The sequence below is a fragment of the Erithacus rubecula genome (genome assembly GCF_903797595.1).
Source record: "Erithacus rubecula genome assembly, chromosome: 4".
Classification (NCBI taxonomy): domain Eukaryota; kingdom Metazoa; phylum Chordata; class Aves; order Passeriformes; family Muscicapidae; genus Erithacus; species Erithacus rubecula.
In genome coordinates this window covers 46,265,613-46,288,125 of record NC_136686.1, presented here as the reverse complement: position 1 = coordinate 46,288,125, position 22,513 = coordinate 46,265,613, and the positions used below count along the sequence as shown (strand labels likewise).

The window sequence follows — 22,513 nt, the reverse complement described above, 5'->3', positions numbered from 1 at the left end:
TGAATTTATTATTCTCCCCTTACTGAATGGATGTTTGGTGTATTCTTCTAGGCTTATATCCAGTTATCATTGCTAATGTTTGTGGGAGACCATAATTGACCCAATTCTTCTTTATTCATCTTGTACTCTAAAATTGTTTCACAGCAAATGATTTTCAATTACAATTACTGAGCAGCTCCTACTGACAGCAGCGGCAATTTTGTTCCTTGTTTCATTGTCAAAATTTCAGATAAAAATGACACTTGACAGAATTGTGAAAACACAGTAAAAAAACAAAGATATGCACCCTGTAATTGTTTGTATGGGGTTTTTTTGAGATAAATACTGTATTACAGAGGTTATAATGTTGCTCTTCTCTTTATAGTTGACAGGATGTGAAAAATACTTTGTTGTACAAATTCATGACATTTCAGCAGCTAATGGATTGAGAGAATCCCATGGCAGTAGTGTTGCTCTCCTTAATAAATTATATGAAAATTGAAAATTACAGATTTATAAAATTTATGGAGAAAGATTTTTGTGCTTATCTTTATTATATGATACTTTTTCATTAGTTGTAGTTTATTCTCAAGTGAATGGATATATGTAGCAATTCAAAGTGGAGACTTTAAAAAACAAGTTTTCTTAAATTATATAGGCTTAAGAAAAGATGTATAGAAAGAAATATTTTTAAAGTCCTTTCTAATACCTCCTCTTAACTAGCCAGGTGGAAATAAATGGCACTGGTGTCATTTTAAGGATAAAATACTTTATTGTTCAAATTTGCCAATGTGTTGGGTTGTGTTGTCCATGGTAAGTTTCTGTTGTTTTGGTTTTTTTTTTCTGTATACTCATACAATCACATAGGTTGAAAAAGACCCTTAAGATCATTCAGTCTAACCATAAGACTTAACACAAGCCTACACTGGTGGGTGATCATACCATGATTTAATTTATTGATAATATTTTCAAGTAGACTTAGTGACTGAATGGATTTTGACATTTCTAAGTCAACTAACCAGGTTTTCCTATCTCTCCTGGAGAAGATTTTGCCAGAAGACACATGTAACTTTGGAGCTAATAAAAGCAATCATAATGAATATCTCCCTTCAGAAATACCATGTTTTGGAGATTCTGAGAAGAGTGGAAACCTAATGATCTCCACACATTTTCAGTGTAGAAATGCAGTATTTGAGATGTTTAGATAACTAGAGAGTGGTAGAGCACATTGTAACCAGCATGGTGGCAGCAGCTGTTTTATGCTCACAGCCCATACTGTAGAAAAAATTGAGTTACACTAGAAAGGAGCACTGGAACATTCTGTCCTAATCTATCCTGATTGGAAAATGTGTAGTTTCCTGCTTGGAAACTGTTGCTTTTTGAGAGCGGCAGCAGAGGGTTTTTCCAGCACATGAAGTAAATAGCAGATAATTTGTTTCCAACACACACTGTCCCTAATTCTGTAGGTCTGAGTGAGAGAAATTCTCCCTTTCTTTGTATTTGATTGGACATGAGGAAACTTAATTTCATGATTGGGGTAGCTGAACAGGTTGTCTTGTCAGGTTGTCTTGGTTTTACCATTAGCAAAGAAGGAATCACTTCAGGTCTTTGTACTCTAAATAATAATTCTCTTAGCTAGTAGATGATGGATGATGTTGCAAATCATGACCATTCTGTGCCACAAAGAGGTGGAGAAGGACAGATTCAAACAGTATTCTTGAATCTGAGAGATGTGGAGAAAATAATATCCTTTGGAATCCGCTGTGTGCTATTCATATGCATTTACAGTGTAACTGATTCTCTTCTATCCTGAGTATTTGGAGGCTGTGGCACCCTGATTGATAGGAAAAAACTGGAATGTATGAGAAGTAGAAAGGAGTGAGGTGCAGAGACATACAGCTACATGGAGTCAGCTTTGTCAAGCCACCGGATGTATCTGCATGATGTTTGCCATCACTCTGGAAGAACTAACTACCCAGCTGTGGTGGAGAGCTGTAAAATCTCCAGGTGTTTATCTTAATTTGCTTTCATGTTTTGCTTTTGCTATGATCAAAACTCAGTGGCACCAATGTCTGTCTACTGCCTGCCCTTCCACTCAGTACTCCCCACTGCAGATTATTTTTATGACAGACCAGACTAAACTGGAGTGAATGAGCCTAGGCTAACCCAAATTATCCCAGTAAAAAGTCCAAGACCCAGGCATCTTGGAGATAATTGCTCTTTTGCTTGACATGCCACCAGAACAGGTCATGTAGAGCTTACTAGCTCACATATTCTACCTTGTGCAAGTAGCTGCTTGCATGCATGTCCTCATGGTCACACTTATCCCTAAGAGTAAAAAGCTGTTTTCAGAAGCAGTATTTTCACAGACATAAGCTTTATCAGAAACAGTATTTATACAGACATAACTACCACCTGAATGATCTGCCAGTCAGTAAGTGTGAATTGACCATGCCTTTCCAGACAGGTAGTCTTGTCCTGTGTGTACATGGCTTTTGCATGGCTAACATATGCTTTATGAACAAACAGCAGAGTATTCTACCAAGAAACTTCTAGATTAAATTTTTTTTTCAATGTCCCTCATAAACTTCAGAATTACTTTAGGATGTCAAGCAGGAATCTGTATTTTCGAGTTAATAATTTAATATAGGATCAGGATTGACCATGGAAAGAAGAAAAAAAGATAGGTCATTCTTAGCAGAGTATTTTTGTGTTAAAAAGTGAATGAAAATATAATTTTATTTTAAATTGTACTATCTTACAATTGGAAGGCCTTGGTAAGTTAGTTAACAGAAGGCTTCTTTATGACTTACAAAAAATTACAGGTCAAGTCTTGGTAATTTACCATGACAACCAACAACAAAAAATAATTTCACATCAGATTTCTTACTTCAAAACTAAAGAATCCTAATTTACAAAATAATAGCTTATAGTGTTTTAAATCTTGTCTCTTAATGTTAAATTATTTATTCAATCAACTCCACAACATCTGTATTAGTAATTGAAAACAATTTTAACAGAAGTAAATACATTAAAGAATGGTTTAGACAAGTCAGATTTCTAAGTAGTTCTTCATATATTTTTTTGATGTCCAGTAGTTTTTCATGTATGTTTGGGTCTGATATCTAGAGTTAAACTTCACTAACAAAACTTGGCTTCAGGATTTTACTGAGTGCTGGAACAGCATGCATTAAGCCTGCTCAGAAATCAGGTCAGGACTTTGTAATTGGTGTTGTAGCTGAGCTTATTTTCTGAGAAGTAGTTTCAATTACAAAAGGCTTGTTTTATTTTTGTCTGGAGCCAATTTCAAGAATGAGGAACAGATCAACTGTTTTCTTCAAAGTTAATTGCATCAAATGATATTCCAATTTGTGGATGAAAAGCAGTCTAATTACTATGTAATTAATTATCTTAAATTAGCTGTAGGGATGATGGAATCAGGCTGGTACTATTTTTAGCATGTGGTTTTGGAAATGTATGAATGGGAATGGTTTGGGGAGGTTTGAATTTTTCAGCTTATTTTATTTGTCATTGCAATCACAAGTCAAAGTGTCCTAAAATAGACTGGTCGGTGTGTTGCTTGAGGTCTGTGTGGCTTGTGAACATCTCCCCTGTGGCTGTCATATTTGTCACGACTGCCAGTAGGCAGTGATGCCTTTAGGGACTCCTGGATAAGTCAGATTCCCCACTTGGGAGGTAAAATAGCTAATACTGTGGGAGTTGCCTACAGTGGGCATGAATTTAAATCTTAGCAGAACCCAACCCAAGCCCTTTTTGCAAAAGGGTGGTGATGCCCCCGGGAGGCAGTTCTCATGTCTCTCCTGCAAACTGCTTTCTGAGCTTTTATTTCAGTCCCCTAAGATGTGATGGGTAATCCAAAAGACTGGCTGGTTGTTGCCCCTTGAGCAGACTTTAGCCTCTGGTAGTTTTAACTGCTAGATCTTGTTGACTCATTCTATGGTTTTGCTCTATTTATAGATTGTGTGAGATTGCTGCTGGCTGCAGAAGCACAAGTTGACGCTGCTGATAAAAATGGCTTTACACCCTTGTGTTCAGCAGTTGCTCAGGGACATGTCAAGTAAGTAAAGCCTTTAAGATTTTACCTGTCAGCTGTTACTTACTTTTATATTCTCTTTACATTATATACATTTTCATTACATTACTGTTGCATTCTTATGTATAAATGTATTTAACTATAATTTATTGAAAGCACCTACTTAAATTCATATTCTAATGCCATTCTGATTTTAATATTTTCTGTTTGTTTTGTTTCCAGTTTCAGCTCTTAAGGTTGCTGAGCATGTATTCCTAGCAATTGTAATGTAGTGCTGGTGCACATGGGCATCCTAACTCTGAATTTCTTAATTTTGTTTGAGTTAGCAGCCATGGTATAGGATTAATAGAAAGGAAGAAGGAAACTATTTTTGCACTGATTTTTTTCGAGAATAGAAAACTATGAATATCATATTCAGAGGCAGAAGAACATCTCTTTTTTCCTGAGCAACATATAATCAAATACTTTCAACAATAAAACAAGGTTTTTTGAAGGCTGAAGTCTTTTTGTATCAGTAACTTTGAAAAACAGAAAATTATGTACAAGTCAAATAATATTACTAAAAATATTCTTCAAAATGTCATTAGAATAATTTATATCATAGAATCATAGGAAATAGAACTGAAAGTTGGAAGCAACGATTAAATAACCATTTCCAGAGCATCCTTATCCAGAGAAAATTATTTTACAAATTCAAAAGGCTTTAAAACAGAGTTTTTAAGAGTTCTTATTACAGAATTTAACTTTATTTGGCATATCGTTGCTCTTTTTTTATGTTTCTGATTCTTTTCATGTTTATATTTTGTTATTTTTAATGTGACTCTGATACAGTAACACATAGGCATCACCCGTTGAGCATTGTACTATGATAGGCCCTGACCCAACAATGAGAAAGACTGGCATCTCTCTTCTTCTCATTTCCATAAGTGTGTAAGAATCTTCAGAGATGCTTGACACTTCTTAGAGACTTCAAGCTCATCAACTAATGGTCATTTTTTACTGGAAGTCTTACTCCAGAAGTAGCAGATGCCCACTAGATGTTTTGAGCACAGAAATATGTGTCTAGGTAAATGTTTCAGTGTTTTGTATAAAATCTGTAAAAAATTCGTGTGACTTGACAAGACAAGACCAAAATACACTCTTCATATTCTCTCACTAAAATAAATGTCTTAACACTTTGTTTAGACAGGAAGCTATTTATTTCCCTGACTTACCCTCACAACACTTTGCTATGTATCATCTGCTGTGTTGTGATGTTGCAGACAACTTTATATTCCTTTTGCCTTAGAGACACTTACGTAATATGATATCCCTAAACACATTTTTTGCTTTTACTTTTTTAGGTACTGAACATGAGCTGAATTGTAAAATTGAGCATGGAATGACAGGTCTAGCTAAAAGTGTCTGAGAGACTACAAATGGTTCAGGCTGTTTGATTTGTTGGTCGCTTCAAAGTTCAGACACTGAAAATAAATTTGTAATAGGTAGAATTTGGGGTAGCAATATTGTCTGTCTCCTAATGTGGGGCTAATGACAGCACTAAAGTGCTTTCAGTTGCACAGTAGGTGTCTGTCATAGACATGCTAACCAATCCCCTGTGACATCTTCATTAACCTTGTTCCTGTGCCAAGACAATACTGTTGTTCTAGTCCTAGTTATGTAGTCAGAAAAAAAAAAAATCTATTTTTTTGAAGCTAGTCCAGTAATATCACCAGGTCAGAAACTGATTTTAGGAGAAACTTAAAGAATCATTTCCCATGTGGTCCAGGCCAGGATGACTTTCCCTGATCTTGAGGTGGAAAGTCGATGTAGCTTTTCAAGGTTCACCAAATGCAATGTAAATTATCAAACCACATATTTCTAACCTAGCAGACTTAAAATTCAATCTTGAATTGCTGTATAGAAGTGTCTTGTTGCGAGCCCTTCTTAAGATGACTTTTGTTACTGTATGTTTAGGATGTATATCTAACATTTGTTAAGGCAGAACACTATTTCTGTTTGTGTTTTTTTTCTGTTCAGTTGAGCATTTTTGGTAAGCATAGTAATTCATATCAATGCTATCAGTTCTACTCTTCCCTAAAATTGTGCATTTTACTTTGAACTTTAATAATTTTCTGACTGGATAAAAACATATCAAAAACAATTTTCTTAAATACTTGTGATATTTTTAGTATGTAGTTTCTTATATACTTATATTCTTTTGCATACCTTACATTGGTTTAAATATTTTGTCACAATATATACTTTTACAGTACAGTCTCCTAATCAGTAGTTATTTGGCATTGCACTAACTGCTTTGAGGCTTTATTGTTGATATGCTTTCTATTTTTAATTATTTTTATGGATAAATATTGAGTTGGAGATCTGGGAACTTATCTTTGTTAACAGTGCTTGTTTGAACTGCTGAGTGAATTGACTGGCATTAAGATTTTTGCAAAGTCTTAAGTGTTGTTGAAAAGCTAGGTTGGAGAAGGGAAAGATAACCAACGATGGCACAAGAACTGGGGAAAAAAATTGAATTATTGCTACAGGGTTGTGAGGAAGTACAGGAGCTTGGATCTGAATGCCAGCCCCAAGTAAATGGCCCTTCAGCACTCCATGTAATCTTCCATCCTCCATAACCCAGTAGCTGCCAGCAATGCACCCAAGCCATCCTTTTGGAGTAGTCTTTATTCAGGGATCTGAATGGTAGGTACTGCCATAGCTGCTTTGCTGAACCCACCAGGTTACTTCCCTAGATGAGTGTCCTGTTTGCTGGTAAAGCTAGTCCTAGTCCTTCATTTTATTTTGTCCCTTTTCTTTTTAATTCTGTTTTAAATATCAGTAGTGACAAATGTTCCTTTGTTGAAGCTGATTGTTTTTCTTAAGCGGCTGTCATCAGGTTTTTATCAGTCTTATACATTCACATTTATCAGTGAATACATTAACATTATACATTCAATTTTTAAATGCAGCTGCAGTAATTTAATATTTACATGTTTAAAGTAGTCTGTCTTTATATGTATGTACAAAATTATACTTGTGTATATGGGCTGATCACAGATAGATCTATATCTGTAAAATCAATACATTATTTAAAATATTTAAATGTCCTAAATTATAAAGAGGTGTTGGATGTCTAACATAAAACAATTTTATTGCTTTATTGTTTGTTGTAGATGTGCAGAATTATTAATTTTGTATCAGGCTGATATTAACCATGCTGCTGAAAGAGGACAAACACCTTTGTACCTGGCCTGTAAAAATGGAAATAATGATTGTGTTAAACTATTGTTGGAAGGTGGAGCGGATCGAACAATAAAAACCAGTGTAAGTTAAAATAGTTTGTAAAGTTACAGTACCTTGTATAGTACTGAATATTGACATTAAAATATTTCTTGAAACTTTTCTTTAAAGCTGGAATAAACCATATAATTTGAAATTAATATTTTGTTATTTTCATCATACTTTCTGGGGGTTTTTTAACTTTATATTGTCTAAAATCTCCTAAATTATGTGAATTTCATACCATTTTACATATTTCAGATTCTATTGGCAATTTGCTGCGACTTTTCTCCAGCACTGTTTTAAAAATGAAGCTTTTCTGGTTTGGCTTATATTTAAGGTAGAGAGGTGGAGATAGGGATTTTGCTTCCACTTTTAGAGTTAGAGTGCTTTATTGTTGTCCTTGAAGGGACAGCACCCCAAAACTTTCTTGCCAGTATTGTAAAGTCTCATATATCACAAATGGCATAATACGGCCAAAAAAAGGTGTATCTAGTGGAGAAGGTGGGGAGGACTGTCTCAAAATTAGTGTCTACATAATTATATTTTTCAGGTGCTTTTCTGAAGTTTTTTTATGACTCTGATGTCAGTAAATTCTTATGACAATAAATGTGGGTTATAGGCTATTCCAAAATACAGCAGAAAAAGTAGTAGCTTCAAAGAATATCCTATCATTATTACACTAAATTTTTATATAATTAATTTATTCTGCAACTGGAAAGTAAATATATTTGACTTGGAATGAGAGAATGTTGTGATGTCAAAACTGTGAAACTGAATAATAAATGGATTAATGCAACATGAATATTGATATTTGGAATAATTTTTGTTTGATGCACAGGAAGGAAGCAGTTTGCTAACAGCTTGTGAGCCCTGTATCACTTAGGTTCTTTTAGAATTTTTGAAGACTTTATCTGTTGACTCTCCTTAGAGAAAGCTGTACAATTTTTTTCTGTTACATTTTCTTCCCTCTTTTCCCCCCAAAACATGTACGAACTACTCTATTTTCCCAAAGGATTATTATGTCACTCTTGCTTGTCTTCCTTATTTTTAGACAGAGCCTTCCATTCAGTTTCTTGCTGATACAAATCTGCAAACGTTTTTCTATGTGTTTGGTGGCAATGTGCTTTTTGATTTTGGGTTTTTTTAGGATGGCTGGTCACCGATTCATGCAGCAGTGGATTCTGGTAATGTTGAAAGTCTCAAGCTCCTTATGTACTATGGAGAGCCGAACAATGGGAACTGTTTGATGGATGCAGAACCTAATTTAGACTACTTTGATTTGGAGAAGAGAGAAGATGACTATAGCAGTAGAGTAAAGCCTGTTGTTTCTGCAGATCTCATCAACCATGCTGACAAAGAGGGTTGGACTGCTGCCCATATAGCAGCATCAAAAGGCTTTAAGGTTAGTCCGTGTCAAGAAGTTACTGTAACATGCTATAATTTAGGCAAAATAAATCCTTTTCTTTTATCTTTAAATAATTACAACTTAGATGCCAAGTCTAAGTTTGTTATCTAGTTTATAGGCCAACTTGATTTAACAGAGACACAGCTAGACCTCCAGTGGACAATTTGTCCCAGAATCCAGGTGTCAAATGGAGTGAATTATCATATTTAAATGTCTGTTTCTTATGGGACAATGATGAAGAGAAGAAACATCATTACTTGAGATTTTCAAAGTTAAGGTGAAATGAATCCCACCCTGAATGCCAATTCATTGGATGTCATGTGCTTATAGATATTAGCTGGACATAATTTGGAATTGCAGGTAGGAATTATTTCACTATGAAGAATTTTTCCTCTGTGAAGGAGGGTAGAAGAAGAAATTAGAGAGCCAGATCTGTGCAGACATATGCTGTTTAATTTATTATTTTGGGCAGCCTTTTTAGCAGGCTATGAAACATTTTTGTGAGATTGGGATAACTGATGACGTGGAGGATGACCTGGCAGATCCTACTGATGACAAACAGGAAGATTTCTGAAATTTAATATTATTTCTTGATATCACAAGCTATAAACTTCTATCACTGACCATTTAAAGAACTTCTTTTTATGTGATTGCTTTCAGTCAGATCCCACTGTGAAAATTTTACCTAGGAAGAAAACAAAGAGTGCTAAACACAGAAGAGTGAATTTTAAGAAAATATAATCCAAGACTTAAAAAATCAGCTTGTGTTTAAATGCCTAGTTCAATACCTGTCATTATTTTTACATTTTTCCTGATAAATTTACATTCAAAATCAATGCAGATTTATGATTCAGTTTAAGTTAGGGAGTGTTTTTGGGACAGCCTCTGCTTACTCAGCATTTTGCATTACAGTCAGAGTTCCATTACCAATGTCTGTTAGGCAGGTGCAGACTCTCATTCCAGTTTCCTCTCATATGAACTTAGATGGATTTAAGGTTTTTTCTGTGGTCTGCAATACCTAAATAATGTGCACTATGTTGGCTCTTTCTGCAATAATATAATCCTCGGGAACTTTGAATTTAGGTTTTATTTACTGTCTAAAACTACTTCAACTAGGTGATCTCTCTGAGAGTTCTGACACTGGATATCTTCATGTGTTTTTCATTAATAACCCAAGGGTTTGAGTTTCTAAGCACATTCCAAGTAGTTTGTTTAATAAGATCTCCATTTGGGATTGAGGAAAGTCTGTTAGGCAATGAAGGCAATATACAGCTGGCAATCAAATTCCTGGTTTTGATGTTGCAGAAACTATGAAATTGTATTTGATTTACTGCATTGATTGACTTGAGATAATGTTTGGATGTTAAAAAGCTAAAAATAGCTTAATAGCCTTCTCTGAATGCTGTTAACACTTCGACTTCATTCTCTATTCCATTATGCACACTGCATGTCATTAATTCCAGTGCACGATAGCTGCATATAAGCAGTGCTGACACTTGCATCCTCTTGTTTGGAGATAGGTAGGGGTCATTCTTTACAGGTTAATTCTGCTAGGACATCTTAGCTGTTATTTCATAGAGAGCAGAGACAACAAAAATACTCATTTTACTAAGGAGATAAGCTTGGTTTCTTTGTTCGGTCCCACTTCTTTCTGCATTACTTCCCATTTTCAACCTCACAGCTCAGCCCTCAGCCTTCTATTGTTCTGCTATTCATTGTTCCTATTTGAGAGATAGTGTTAACAAACTAACCTGGCAAGAAAATATGTGCTTTTTCTGCTTGATATCCTTCTGGCAAGCTTAGTGAGCTAATAATTTTTTTTTTTTAAAGTACTTATAGCTGCTGTAACTACAGCCTGGTAAAATTTCACCTCACAGGCTGCTTATTTATGAGAGGTCTTAGGGTGTCACACAGTGACAGAAGTCTCTGTAGAACAGCTGCAAAATAGGTAACACTAGGTCAACCTGCAACTGGCCACTGTTCTGCATCAAAATCCTCAGTAGCTGCTTCTCTGTGTTTTTAAGGTTTGATTTCTCTGCTATGATTAACTCCAGACATTATCAATATAGTATTAACTAGTGTAATTCCTGTTGGTTTTTTTTACAGTATGGTTGTGTCTTTAAAAGCATATCTGAGATGGCAAAGCTTTGCCTTTTTTGTTGCAGAATGATGGTCATTAGAAACAATGAGTTTATCCTTTTTCTGATTGCGATCAATCAATTTGAATGTAGTTTTAAGAGAAGTCTTTTATCCCACACTAATTTGGGAGGATCTATATGGTGAATATTTTTTCATGTTATAGTTTTATTCTACCAATCCAAATTTATATGATAATAGCTTATTATTAGCTTATATTTCTAATTTCAATGATTTTTCCTTTTTTTGAGTCTATGCCATTTTTTAGAGGGCATAATTTTATTGTCATCCACAAGATGTTTGTGCTCTGACTTAATGAAGATACATTTTTATATCACTGCATTCTTAAAATGTCTGCAGAATTTCAGGTTTCTGCTTGCAGAAATTCTGCCAAAGAAGAGGCTTGGAAGGTGATTTTAAAATTATTATTTTTTTGTATCCTACTCAGGTGTCAGTCATGATGGAAGCTCCTGGTGAATTACAAAGTGAAAACTGGTTTTATGGATTGTTACCTAAATACATTCATTTATTAGCCTGTATTAAGCCTGTATTATAAGCTTTAAAATTGCTTATTTAGTGTTGCTTGAACATGGCCAAGATGTTCAAAGCAGGATAATAGCTGGGTTTCCATCTTCTTATCAACACCTAAACTAGTGGCCAGATGTAAGAATTTCTTAAATCAGTTAATCAGCATTTGATGCTTAGAGGCTGTAGAACCCTGGCTCTGTGTTCTGCTTCTTTATAGTCATTATTTGAAACTTCCAAATCTGCTATAAAACATTTTTACTCCTGGTTTTCAATTCTGTGAGAAACATCATTTTATCTACAGAAACTCTGTAGCTGATTATCTTTGGAAATGCATGTGTAAGAATTTTAGTTAGAAATTTAACTGCATATTGGTAGAACACTTTAGTGCAACAAAAGACAAGTAAATAATACAGTTCCTACCTTTGCAGAACTGTCTAGAAATCCTTTGTAGCCATGGTGGACTAGAGGCTGAGAGAAAAGATAAATGTAATCGAACATTGCATGATGTTGCTACTGATGATTGCAAACATCTCCTAGAAAACTTAAGTAAGTAAATGCTTTCAGCACTGCATAAAAGTATTTTTAATAAAGAACTGGTGGGGCAAAAATGAGAAATATTAAAAGGGTAGTTGTCACTTTTTTGGCACCACAATATTAAATTACCTTGATCTAACAAGCTTCTATTCTCCAAGTTTTACAAAAGCACGTGATAAAATTTTGTGGGAAGTTATTTGATTGCTCATGTCTTTGTTTCTAAACCATTCAGAAAGATGTCACATACATTTGCAAATATCCCTACTCTTAAAATTTCTAAATTTAAGATTAGTAGTTACTTTTTCAAAAGCTATTGTTCTCCTCTTATCTTTTCTTCAAATTCTTGCAGAGATAGTCACTTAGTGGTGGATAGCTGTCAAATTTCCTCAGGCTAAGATGATCATCTAGTCATATCTGAATCTCTTTTTAGAGCATAGTTTATTTTGTCACTTGTTTATCAGTGAGGGGATTGTTTGTTTGATTCTTCAGATATGTCATAGAGACAACATCAAAAAACTTATGTTTTCCAGCATCAGTAACTTATGTAAGAAGACTGCACTTCTGTTGAAACCTGTCATCTTCTTTCTTCTCTGCAAGTTTTCTCAAAATTCAGTAGAGCAGGCTCATCTTGACCATTTCTTGAGGCAGAACTTAATTCTTTCTCTCACTAGTTTTATGTGTTTTATATCACTGTATAAATCTAGGTATAGCTATATCTATATATACAGAGAAAGATATCTGTATTTCTCTGTATGGTTAGAATTATGGCACTGATAGATTTGTATGCTCTCTATTTTTTCACTTTTTTTATGTTTGTCTTGTGGAATATAGAGACATGAGTGGTTAAGTCCACTGACAATCAACAAATTAAGCAAGTTTTCTGTCTGCTGTTTCTGATTTTCCTCTTCAGCTCTTTTAAATTTTAATTCTTACCATTTTAGTGCAGATTCAGAGAGGAACACAGCTAGACACACCATGGTCATCTTCTTTATCAGACTGAAGCAAATTTCTGATGGCTGAATCTGCAGCCTGTTAAATTAATGTTTGTATTATTTCCATCAGTCTTAGTACCCTTTGTCTCTGGTCATGCTTGTCATGAATCCAACAGCTGTTATCAGTCAGAACCTTTGGCCTTGCCTCCTCTTCTTCTGTGCACCTTAAGCCACGACTGCATTTTTGGGTAAGGTGTCTATGTACCATCCTCTGCTTTCTCACACTCCAGTAAGGTTTCCAGTGTAGGACAGGAGGATGTGCTGTGACAGATCTGAAGGACTGGGGGCCACAGTTGCCAGCTATGCCTTAGAGGTCACATGCATTGACATTTAGGCATGTACTGTGCCTCTGTTCTTGGGGCCTGTTTCCTTGTGGAGAATCCTCTGTACTCCTTACAATCTGTGCTCATTTCTCTGAGGTCCAGCCATCAGAAGGGCAAGCCTTTGATGAATTTCTCACAATTCCACACCTGAAGGATGCCTCTGAGTAATCTTTTCCCTATGGTAGGCTAGTGGGTTTAAATCAGAGCTTTTTCTGACATGGGGGAAACTTCATTGGTTTGTATCAGCTGAAGATCTGGCTTCTGCACACAAAAGGGAAAAAAAGATCATGTTGCAAGACTTCATAATAAGCTGATATGGGTTGTTTTTTATGGTGTACTTTTAAAATTTAATTTTAATTTAAGAATTTCTGAAAGATATTGTTTAGCATGGAAATTAGAAGATAGTTTCATTTTTAGTCATCTAAATGATCTCCAGAAACTGCTGCTTCTGTTGAGTTGTATTCCAAAGACCAAGATTTAAAATACTTCCTAGTTTCTAGAATATGCATGTAAATTTCCTTTTTGTCAATATACTCTATTGCAAATCAAATGTACCCTTTCAAGTGCATTTTCTGTCTTAGCTCTTAGCTTTTTATTTAAAGATGTTTGGCTCAGCTGTGTTTTCCACCTGTGCCCTAGTGCCAGAAAATTATTTTCTACCTTGATAATAAAAAATGTGCATAAACACTGAAAAATTACAACATTGCCTACTATCTGTTTTAATTTATACATAATTAGTTTATAAAGAGGAGATATAAGATTAAGTAAATTTTTGTCTTTTTTCCTGTTATTTAAGGATAATAATACTGAACCATTTTTTGTAAAAATATTATAGATACCTTGGTATTTTCATCACTGCTGTGATTTTGTGGTGGTGATCTGTGCTGTTCATTACTATTTGCTTCTTTGTAGTTGGAGTTATTTTGCAGCTTTCCTTTGTAATATTGGATGTTATTGGTTTATAATAATGGAATTATATTAAATTGAGTTTTACAGTTCTTCTCATAGTTGATGTTTTGTTTCTCAACAGATGCTCTTAATGTACCTGTAAGGATTTCAGTCAGTGGCATTGAACCAGCCCATTGTGGTACAGAGGAATTTGATACAATATGTGCTTTAAATATCCGCAAGCAGACGTCATGGGATGATTTTTCAAAAGCAGTGAGTCAGGCAGTGACAAACCATTTCCAAGCAATTGCTTCTGATGGATGGAGGAGCCTGGAAGATCTGTCATTTAATAGTGCTGCAGAATCCAACATTGGCCTCAGTGCAAGCAGTATATTTTCCATCAAACTAGGTATCGATATTGGTGTTAATGAAAAAAGTAAAACTTCAGGGTGTTCTTGAATTTTTGAAATCTTCTAAGTAAGATAAAAATATCTTTGAATTGCTGCATCTTTTAAAGCTTAGACTAAGAAAGACAAATACTAAATATGAAACTTTGAACAGTGCTGGCAGGAAAGCATTCCTTACTTTTAGCTGTGTGTATGGCACAATTAATTGGGCACTTTAGTATAATATTGGACATCATGAGGCCCTATGTTAATTAGTCTTTTTGTACTTTCAGTATTCCAGAGGAGAAATCAATATCTTAGATGAATCTAAATTCTCGCCCTGAGTGCTGTGTGCAGTTTTGGATGCCACAATATAAGAAAAAGCAATTAGAGAGTGTCCAAAGGATAAGCATGAGGATGGTGAAAGGTGAAGTTGTATGGGGACTGGCTGAGGTCACTTGATCTGTTCAGCCTGGAGGAGATAAAGGGGAGACTTCATTGCAGTGCAACTTGCTCATGGGGGAAAAAGGAAGGACAGACACTGATTTCTTCTGTGTAATGACTAGTGACAGGATTTGAGGGAATGGCCTGAAGTTGTGTCATGGAGGTTTAGATTGTGTATTAGAAAAAGGTTCTTGCCCCAGAGGGTGTTTGGGCACTGAACAGGCTCCCCAGGGAATGGTCACAGCACCAGTCTGACAGAGTTCAAGCATTTGGACAATGCTCTCAGGCTCTTGGTGTGACTCTTGGGATGTCCTGTGCAGAGCCACGAGTTTGACTTTGATGATCCTTGTGAGTTCCTTCCAACTAAGGATATTATGTGGTTCTACAAAAATGATTCAAAGCATGTATTGCTTTTGCACAGTACATCCAGAATATTCAGTAAATATAGACTGTAAATCATTGGCATAGGGAAACAGAACTGCTGTTTTACATAAATACACTTAGCAAGGTATGAAAGAGAAATCTTTGAAGTTATGAGAAATTGGCCAAAATGAGGTGGTCTTACAGTTGTATAGGTTGGTCATAATAGTTGTATAGGTTTCTGAAAATCCATGTAGTTCATCTTAAATCTCCTTCCTTACTTCACTTCCCATCAGCAAAACTGAACCCTAGTCACATTAGACTGGGCAAATTACTCTATTTTATTCTATTTTATGTGTAAAGATAAAATGACAGGCTAGCTATTTAACTTGTGTCTCACTTGGTAGAAAACACTAGTAACTTCAGTCATATATCAAATAATAATGTGATTTAGTACATCTCATACATGGGACTGTTTGTCAAATTTGTCAGTGTATGCACATAATCTTTGTTAAGCAAGTGAATATGCTGGAGTGTAGGATACTTTATATGCATACAAGGAATATCTCTCATTTTTTTCTTTTTAACAGGAAACGTTTCATGGTCTACAGGTCAGATTTTTTCTCAGCTACCATGGGACTTTTTGAAGAACAATAGAGCTGAGCATATCACAGTGTTTTTGTCTGGTAATTTTGAAGTCATAATTTTTCAGTTTTGAATGTTAAGACACTCCATCTGAAGTAAATAATTTAAGAGTCATTTGCTACTTATTTTGTTCTTCAGTGTTGCTTGATTCTCGGAGACATCATATCCATTTATTTGTTTAACTAGATTTTTAAGTGTCTACAACATTTAGAAAATATGCTGGCAAATAAATGTCCTACTGCCTTTTTCAGCCATATAGTAGTATATAAATTGCTTATCATGGATACCTGTGGATCTCTGGTGCTAGATAAATGCCTTTCATTTATTCAGCATTTTAATTTGCATAGGCTCTAATTTTAGAAGGTTGCTGTAGAATACTGCATGAAAATCATATGCATCAGTCATACATGCATGTAAACATGAGAGATTTACATAAGTTATTTGTCTCATTTTAAGGACCTCAAGAAGGCTGTCTAAACAGTGTGACTTATGCATCCATGATCCATCTTCAGACACTTCAGAATTATCTCCGCCTGGTCAGTATAAAGCTTGTTGCTCTCTGCATGCTATAATTGTTTGTCAAAATACTTCTGTGATAGTGTTGACTAAAGTCAGGGCTTTTTGCTCTGTGAAAGAACATCGAGATTTCTAAAAAAAATGAAATGGGATGAAAGCCATTTAAAAATACAGTTGCCCCTAAATTTACCCTTAACTTTAGTCTCGTGAGAACATTAACTTTCTTCTTTAAATAGCTGCTATCTGATTACCTGAACTGCTTAAAAATATATTAAAAGCTCTCTGATATCTTATGGCTTTCCAAAGTTCTTTTACTCCACTTTTTGAGGAGAAAGTAAATTAGAATAACATTCATGGAAGAAATTATTTGAGACTTCAGTTTTATTACAAGCCTATGTACATATCTATAACACAGCTTAATACCTCAAAATGTAAGGATAATTGAATAACTTTCAAGATAATTTCTTTTAACATTGCATCAAATCAGAATTGTTTTAGAACCTGCTTAATTTCTGCTGTGTCCTTGGATAGTATTTTATGTTGTCAGAACATGCAACAGGTTTCCTCTATATTTGGCCATATTGCACAGAAATATGAGTGTATTACTTTAATGACATTTTAGAGGTAAAAGAGAGTTAAGATTAAAAAAACAAACTGTTCTACCATACATGATCCCATTTCTACTGCAAATAAAGTCCTCAGTCTTAATCCTTAACTTAGCACTGACTTAAACTGATGATTTTGCCATCATTTTGATGTATATATTTTAATTCAAGATCAAGAAAATATTTGTGATTGCTAAACTTATTCTTCCCAGATTAATGTTTTATATTTTAAAGTCTGTTGTAACAAAATACCTTGGTGTGTAGTTTTACAGGTTAGGATATAAATTTATAAATATATTTCCAAGATGTATGCAAATACTGTCTACTTTGAAACTAGTACAGTAAGGATTATCACCTCCAATAGTGCAAATCAAAGTTTTTTTTTCTTTTAGGTGCTGATTGTGCCATCTAGATTAAGAAAACCATCCAAGTCTGTACTTGAAAACAATTTATTTATGAAATAAATTTATATTTATCTGTCTGTAGGTTGAACAGTACCGTAATGTCATTTTCCATGGTCCAGAAGGAAGTTTGCAAGATTATATAGCGTATCAGATAGCGGCCTGCATGAAGGTATTTGCACAAACAAGTAAATAAATTAGTCCATAAACTAGAGTTTTCACTGTTTTACCAAATATATAAATTTTCATCACAGCAAAAGCAAGTGGCTGCAGGATCTACATGTGAGATTGTTAAAGTTGAAGTGGATGCTGCTTTCTCCAAGGAGCAACTTGCCGAACTGTTTATCAGTAAAGGTAAGGTTATTCCAGCAAGACTCATTTTGGTGATTAGTAGAAAAATTTTTAACAGTGCAAAGTAAAGAAATCCATAAAACCATTTTGCATAGTGGATGGCATGTTTTAATGGAATCCATAGTTTTTCAGTGTTTGAGGCCAAATGTACGAGTCTAAACTGAGGGACAGCTGAGGGTGACAGAGCTCCCAATAAAGAGCTCTGTCAAAAATTCCTTCAATTTAAGCAAAATTAATAGTTTTAAATACTTAATTCTGTTTCACTCTTTTTTTTTTCCTTTGTTTGTGATCTGTTAAAAGTTGATTTCTCTGGTTCAGATCTACTGGATCAGAGCTGAAGGTGTACTGTGTGTGTTCATGAACAGAGCCATCCTGTCAGGTTTACAATGTCATGCAGTGCTGCGTTCTGTTTGTTCTTGTATTGCCTGGTGTAACTTCAGTCTATGGCAGCTTTTTCTCTAAGGAAATCCTGGTCACAGTGCCCAAGATAGTTTGTACCAGTGATTATTCCCACGTCACTTTTAGTGCCATCACATTGGTGGGACACGAGATCATTTAGTCAGAAGTCAGCCACGCTTTGGTGCTCATCCTGGAGGCAAGAACGTCACTTGTAGTTTAGTTTGTTTACTGGCCACTGTCTCTTAGAAAAGCTGCTTCTTTTGGATGCTTTACTCTGTGTGAGCAACACATTCTTTTTGATAGTCTGATTTTGCATTTCAGCATGGTGCTGCTGGTTGAGTCTCTTTTCTTTCTGGCTTCTTACCCCACTGTTCTCCTGCATCTCTTTTCCCAAGAGAGCATTTCTCCTCTGAGTCCATCAGACACAGGGTGGGTACCTGTCCTCCCTCCTCTCAAGCTGTAGCCTCTTAGTAAAACAGGGTATTAATAATCAGGAAACTGCAACTAAACAGCAATGATCAGATACAGTCAGTTGCTGTAAGTTTTGCCTTATTACAAGTCAATTTCCTTAATGACCATTGTCAGTACCACCTTCAAAAGGTTGTGAAACAATGCAGTGCACAATACAGTCAAGACTACACAAGTATTCACCTGGGATTTAGTGTTGCAAGAACACTTGCAAAAATTTCTTTTTAAGCAACAAGATTAAAATCAGGAAAATTAAAGGAAAATATTTTAAATGTTAAAAAAATATATAGATATCATTTTAATGCCTATTAGGTTCAGGTGCTACTGGGTTTGCCTCATATGAGCTCCAATTTTTTGAGTGATCTTAAAGATACTGAAGGAAGTTTTGAAGGGAACATTGCCTACTTCTCATAGAAGTTTGTTACTATCTCATAGAATGTTAAACTTTCTTACAACTGTGGACTATTCTTAAGCCTTTTATCACTACATAGTATAAAGTATACATGTTAAAAGTTTATGATGTAGTACAGCAAATGAAAGAAATGTTTAAAGAGGTCTTTGCTATTCTTTCTGTTGCATTTATATTCGGTATACTGAAATCTTTCCTATTATAGCCATTTCAGGAATTTATTTTAATCATAGCTTTCAAATTTTTTTCGTCACATACGATATTCTTTCTATTGTTTGATTTTATGCTTTCAATTTTAAACTAATTATCCAGTCTGTCTGCTCCTGTAAGCAAGTTAAAAAGGAAAAAAAAGATAAATCCCTTGTTGCAGCAATAGCAGTAACATCTGTATACATAAATAGAACTAAATTTTCCTAAGTATATGTTAATAGGATTTTTATATTTCAGCTTGTCTGATCCCAGTGAAACAGCCTCCTGTAAACAAGACAACAATTGTGATTTTAGAAAATCTGGAGAGAGCTTCTTTGTCTGAATTACTTGGAGATTTTCTAGCACCTCTTGAGAATCGAAGTTCAGAAAATCCCTGCACTATTCAAAGAGGTATTTAAAGAATTTGGGTTGCAGAAATGTTTTTACTACAGTACAGTTTTATTGTAATATATGACAAACAGGAAACAGGAGAAAAACGTAATTTATTCAGTTTTTATATTTTATTGTAAACAGTCATCCTTAACAAAGAATATTTTTTAGCTAATTTATGGTGTTTTGTGGGTTGTTTTTCCTTTGTAATTATGTCACTGTTTCTTGCTTTTATATGAAGTCATGTCAAGGCTTTGAGTATTTCAGTTAAGTGTTTTATGGTTCCTTTTTAGCAAATGGAATTTCTGGTGCTTTTTACTTTCATGAGAACTGCTTTTTGCTGGGGACCATTGCAAAGTGCCATCTTCATGGCTCTGACCTGCTGGTCCAGCAGCATTTCCGTTGGGTTCAACTCAGGTGGGATGGGGAGCCAATGCGAGGCTTGCTTCAGAGGATTTTAAGGAGAAAAGTAATAAACAAGGTAAGAACTCAAATCAGCTTCAGCAGTTACCTTCATCAGCAGGTCTGTGAAATATGTACAATGGTAATGCCAAAAGCATAGCAGATAACTTGAGTTGTTTCAGGAAAAAAAAAATTCATTTCTGGGAAGGTACAGGCTGTGTATCTGGAAATGTTTTGCTTGGCCTCATAGAAAGGTGTGTGTGGCCACGGCTAATTGGCATAAAATTGGTTGCAAATAATGATGCTGTGGCTACTTGCCTGTCCACAGCATGAAACATCCTTCAATATTTTTTTTCAACTTCTTTCATTCTTCTGAGAATGATAGTAAAAATCAGTTCAACAAACATACCATCTCTTTTTCAAATAATTTAATGTCAATATCTAAAGTAAGATAGTCATATATGTATCTAAGTTTTAAGCAGAAAAATATTTTCCATGATTTTCAGATTAAAAGGGTGACAAATTATATAATTAGAAAAGTTTTTTTGAGCTAATAGGTCTGCTGAAGCTGTACAAAAGTCCAAAAGAGAATAAAGACGGGAAGTCTGTTTTAACAGTAATAAATAAACAAAGATGGGAAATGGGAAGAAAGATATAGGCAAAAGAAGAACTGTGGGCTTGGGAAAGTTATTTGGAATACCATTTGGGTATGATAGCAGCTATTACCAACAGTCAGGCACTGTTAGACATCAGCAGAGGGAGTTAATCAAAACAGCTGCAAAGGAAAATAATCTTGGCAGCAGTTTTGAACAGGCTTTAAAAGGGAGATTGTTCTAGGAATAGAAAAAAAATGTCAGTAATAAAGAGTCCTGTTGTGGGACAACAGACCTACTGTCAGTTTTGAGTGTTCAGCTGGATGTGTCTTCATTATCCTTGGGGATCTCATCTCCTGTACCCTTTGCCACAGTTCTCTTCTATAAAGGCTTCCTGATTCAAAGAGATTCTGAAGAGGAAATGTGTGGTAATTGAACATTTCAGCCAGGACAGTGAGGAAATTTAGAAACATTCCTAAATATTCTTTAATTGCAAGAACTGGAATACAGAATAGGAAAAAAAGAATAGTGGGAAATCTATCAAACTCTCAATAGAATACTTTTCTTAGATCATGTTTTATAAGTTATGACTTGTTCACAGTCAAAGGCTCCATCAGACTTACTCTGCCAAACTGGTTCAGCTACAGGAACTTAACAGCATCACATAACAGATGTCATTTTCAGGCTATTTTTTGGGGACTTGGAAGAAATGCTTAGTCTAATATCTTAGAATTTGGCAATGTAATGGGCTCCTACCTCTGACAGAAAGGCTGAACAGAATTGGGGTATAATCTCATAAAGTTTAATTTCTCTTGAGCATATATGCAGATGGTGTCTATTTGGAGAAAAAAGCCATGTGTCTTCCTGTATCTTCCCTAATTAAATATTGACATGCCCAGTGTGATGGAACATTTTTTGAAATACATACATGTGCCATATGTATGTAAACTCAAATGCCAGTTGGTACAGGACTTAAAACAGAGGATTGCAAAGTCAAAAATAGAAGAAAGATTAATCTGTTGTAAACTCTAAAGCAAAGTAGAAGCACATCTATTTGTTAGAACCATAGATTATTTCAAAGATCATTGCTCTGTAATATGACACCTTGTTTGTGCCATAATATTCATATGTTCACATTAAAAGCTCTTTCCAGTTAGTTTGAACCATTAGGTTATATGTGAACAGTTTAAATATTTTTCTATTTTAAGTTCACCTATAGACACTATCAAGAGGCTGTGACTTCAGTGCTGTCAGTTACTAAACCTGGTGCATCTTTTAATGCTTCCTTTAATTTAAACTGTTACAGAGGATAATCCTCAGACTAGGATGATGTAGACTGTAATTTGAAGTCAGAGGAAACAGGAGATTTTTCTGGCACTAAATAAATTGCCCTTAACAAGGCATGCTAAACTCACAAGTCTTAGAGGAAGATATCTTTCCTTCACTGCTACTGGATCTAAAATCAATATGGATCACTAGGCATGTCTGGCTCAGATATTCCTGTTATGTGTGGCTGGGCATTTTTTCATATAGCTCATTTGTATCATATACACTGCATTATATATGGTAGTATCTCTTGTAATCCTAACCTTAAACACTGTAGAAAAAGCACTGCTACCACAATTTCTGCCTCAGTTTCCCACAAGAAAGTAAAGGAATGTCAGTTTATTGATAAGGATATATCTTTTGAAGTGTAGTTGACAAAGTAAGTTTTAATACAGCAAGATGTCAATATATTCTATAAAAGGGTTTTACCTGTTTTTGACGGTTCCTGATCTTTAAAAAGTAACACATGCAATAAAAAACCCAAGCCTTCCTGGGGTTTGAAGGAAAGTATTTGCAGCTCTGG

The 22,513-nt window shown here is 34.9% G+C and overlaps 1 protein-coding gene across 2 annotated transcripts in view; it reads left to right on the top strand.

Moving 5' to 3' along the window:
• CTTNBP2 (cortactin binding protein 2) overlaps window positions 1–22,513 on the top strand; it is a 74,916-nt gene that overhangs the window by 41,662 nt on the left and 10,741 nt on the right. For both annotated transcript variants that reach the window (XM_079304574.1, XM_079304575.1), the window contains exons 6-16: window positions 3,958–4,057; window positions 7,192–7,342; window positions 8,448–8,702; window positions 11,798–11,915; window positions 14,249–14,515; window positions 15,887–15,982; window positions 16,398–16,477; window positions 17,549–17,635; window positions 17,718–17,817; window positions 19,538–19,690; window positions 19,963–20,150. In XM_079304574.1, coding sequence (XP_079160700.1) covers window positions 3,958–4,057; window positions 7,192–7,342; window positions 8,448–8,702; window positions 11,798–11,915; window positions 14,249–14,515; window positions 15,887–15,982; window positions 16,398–16,477; window positions 17,549–17,635; window positions 17,718–17,817; window positions 19,538–19,690; window positions 19,963–20,150 — 1,595 coding nt within the window. The remainder of the gene's footprint in view (window positions 1–3,957; window positions 4,058–7,191; window positions 7,343–8,447; window positions 8,703–11,797; window positions 11,916–14,248; window positions 14,516–15,886; window positions 15,983–16,397; window positions 16,478–17,548; window positions 17,636–17,717; window positions 17,818–19,537; window positions 19,691–19,962; window positions 20,151–22,513) is intronic.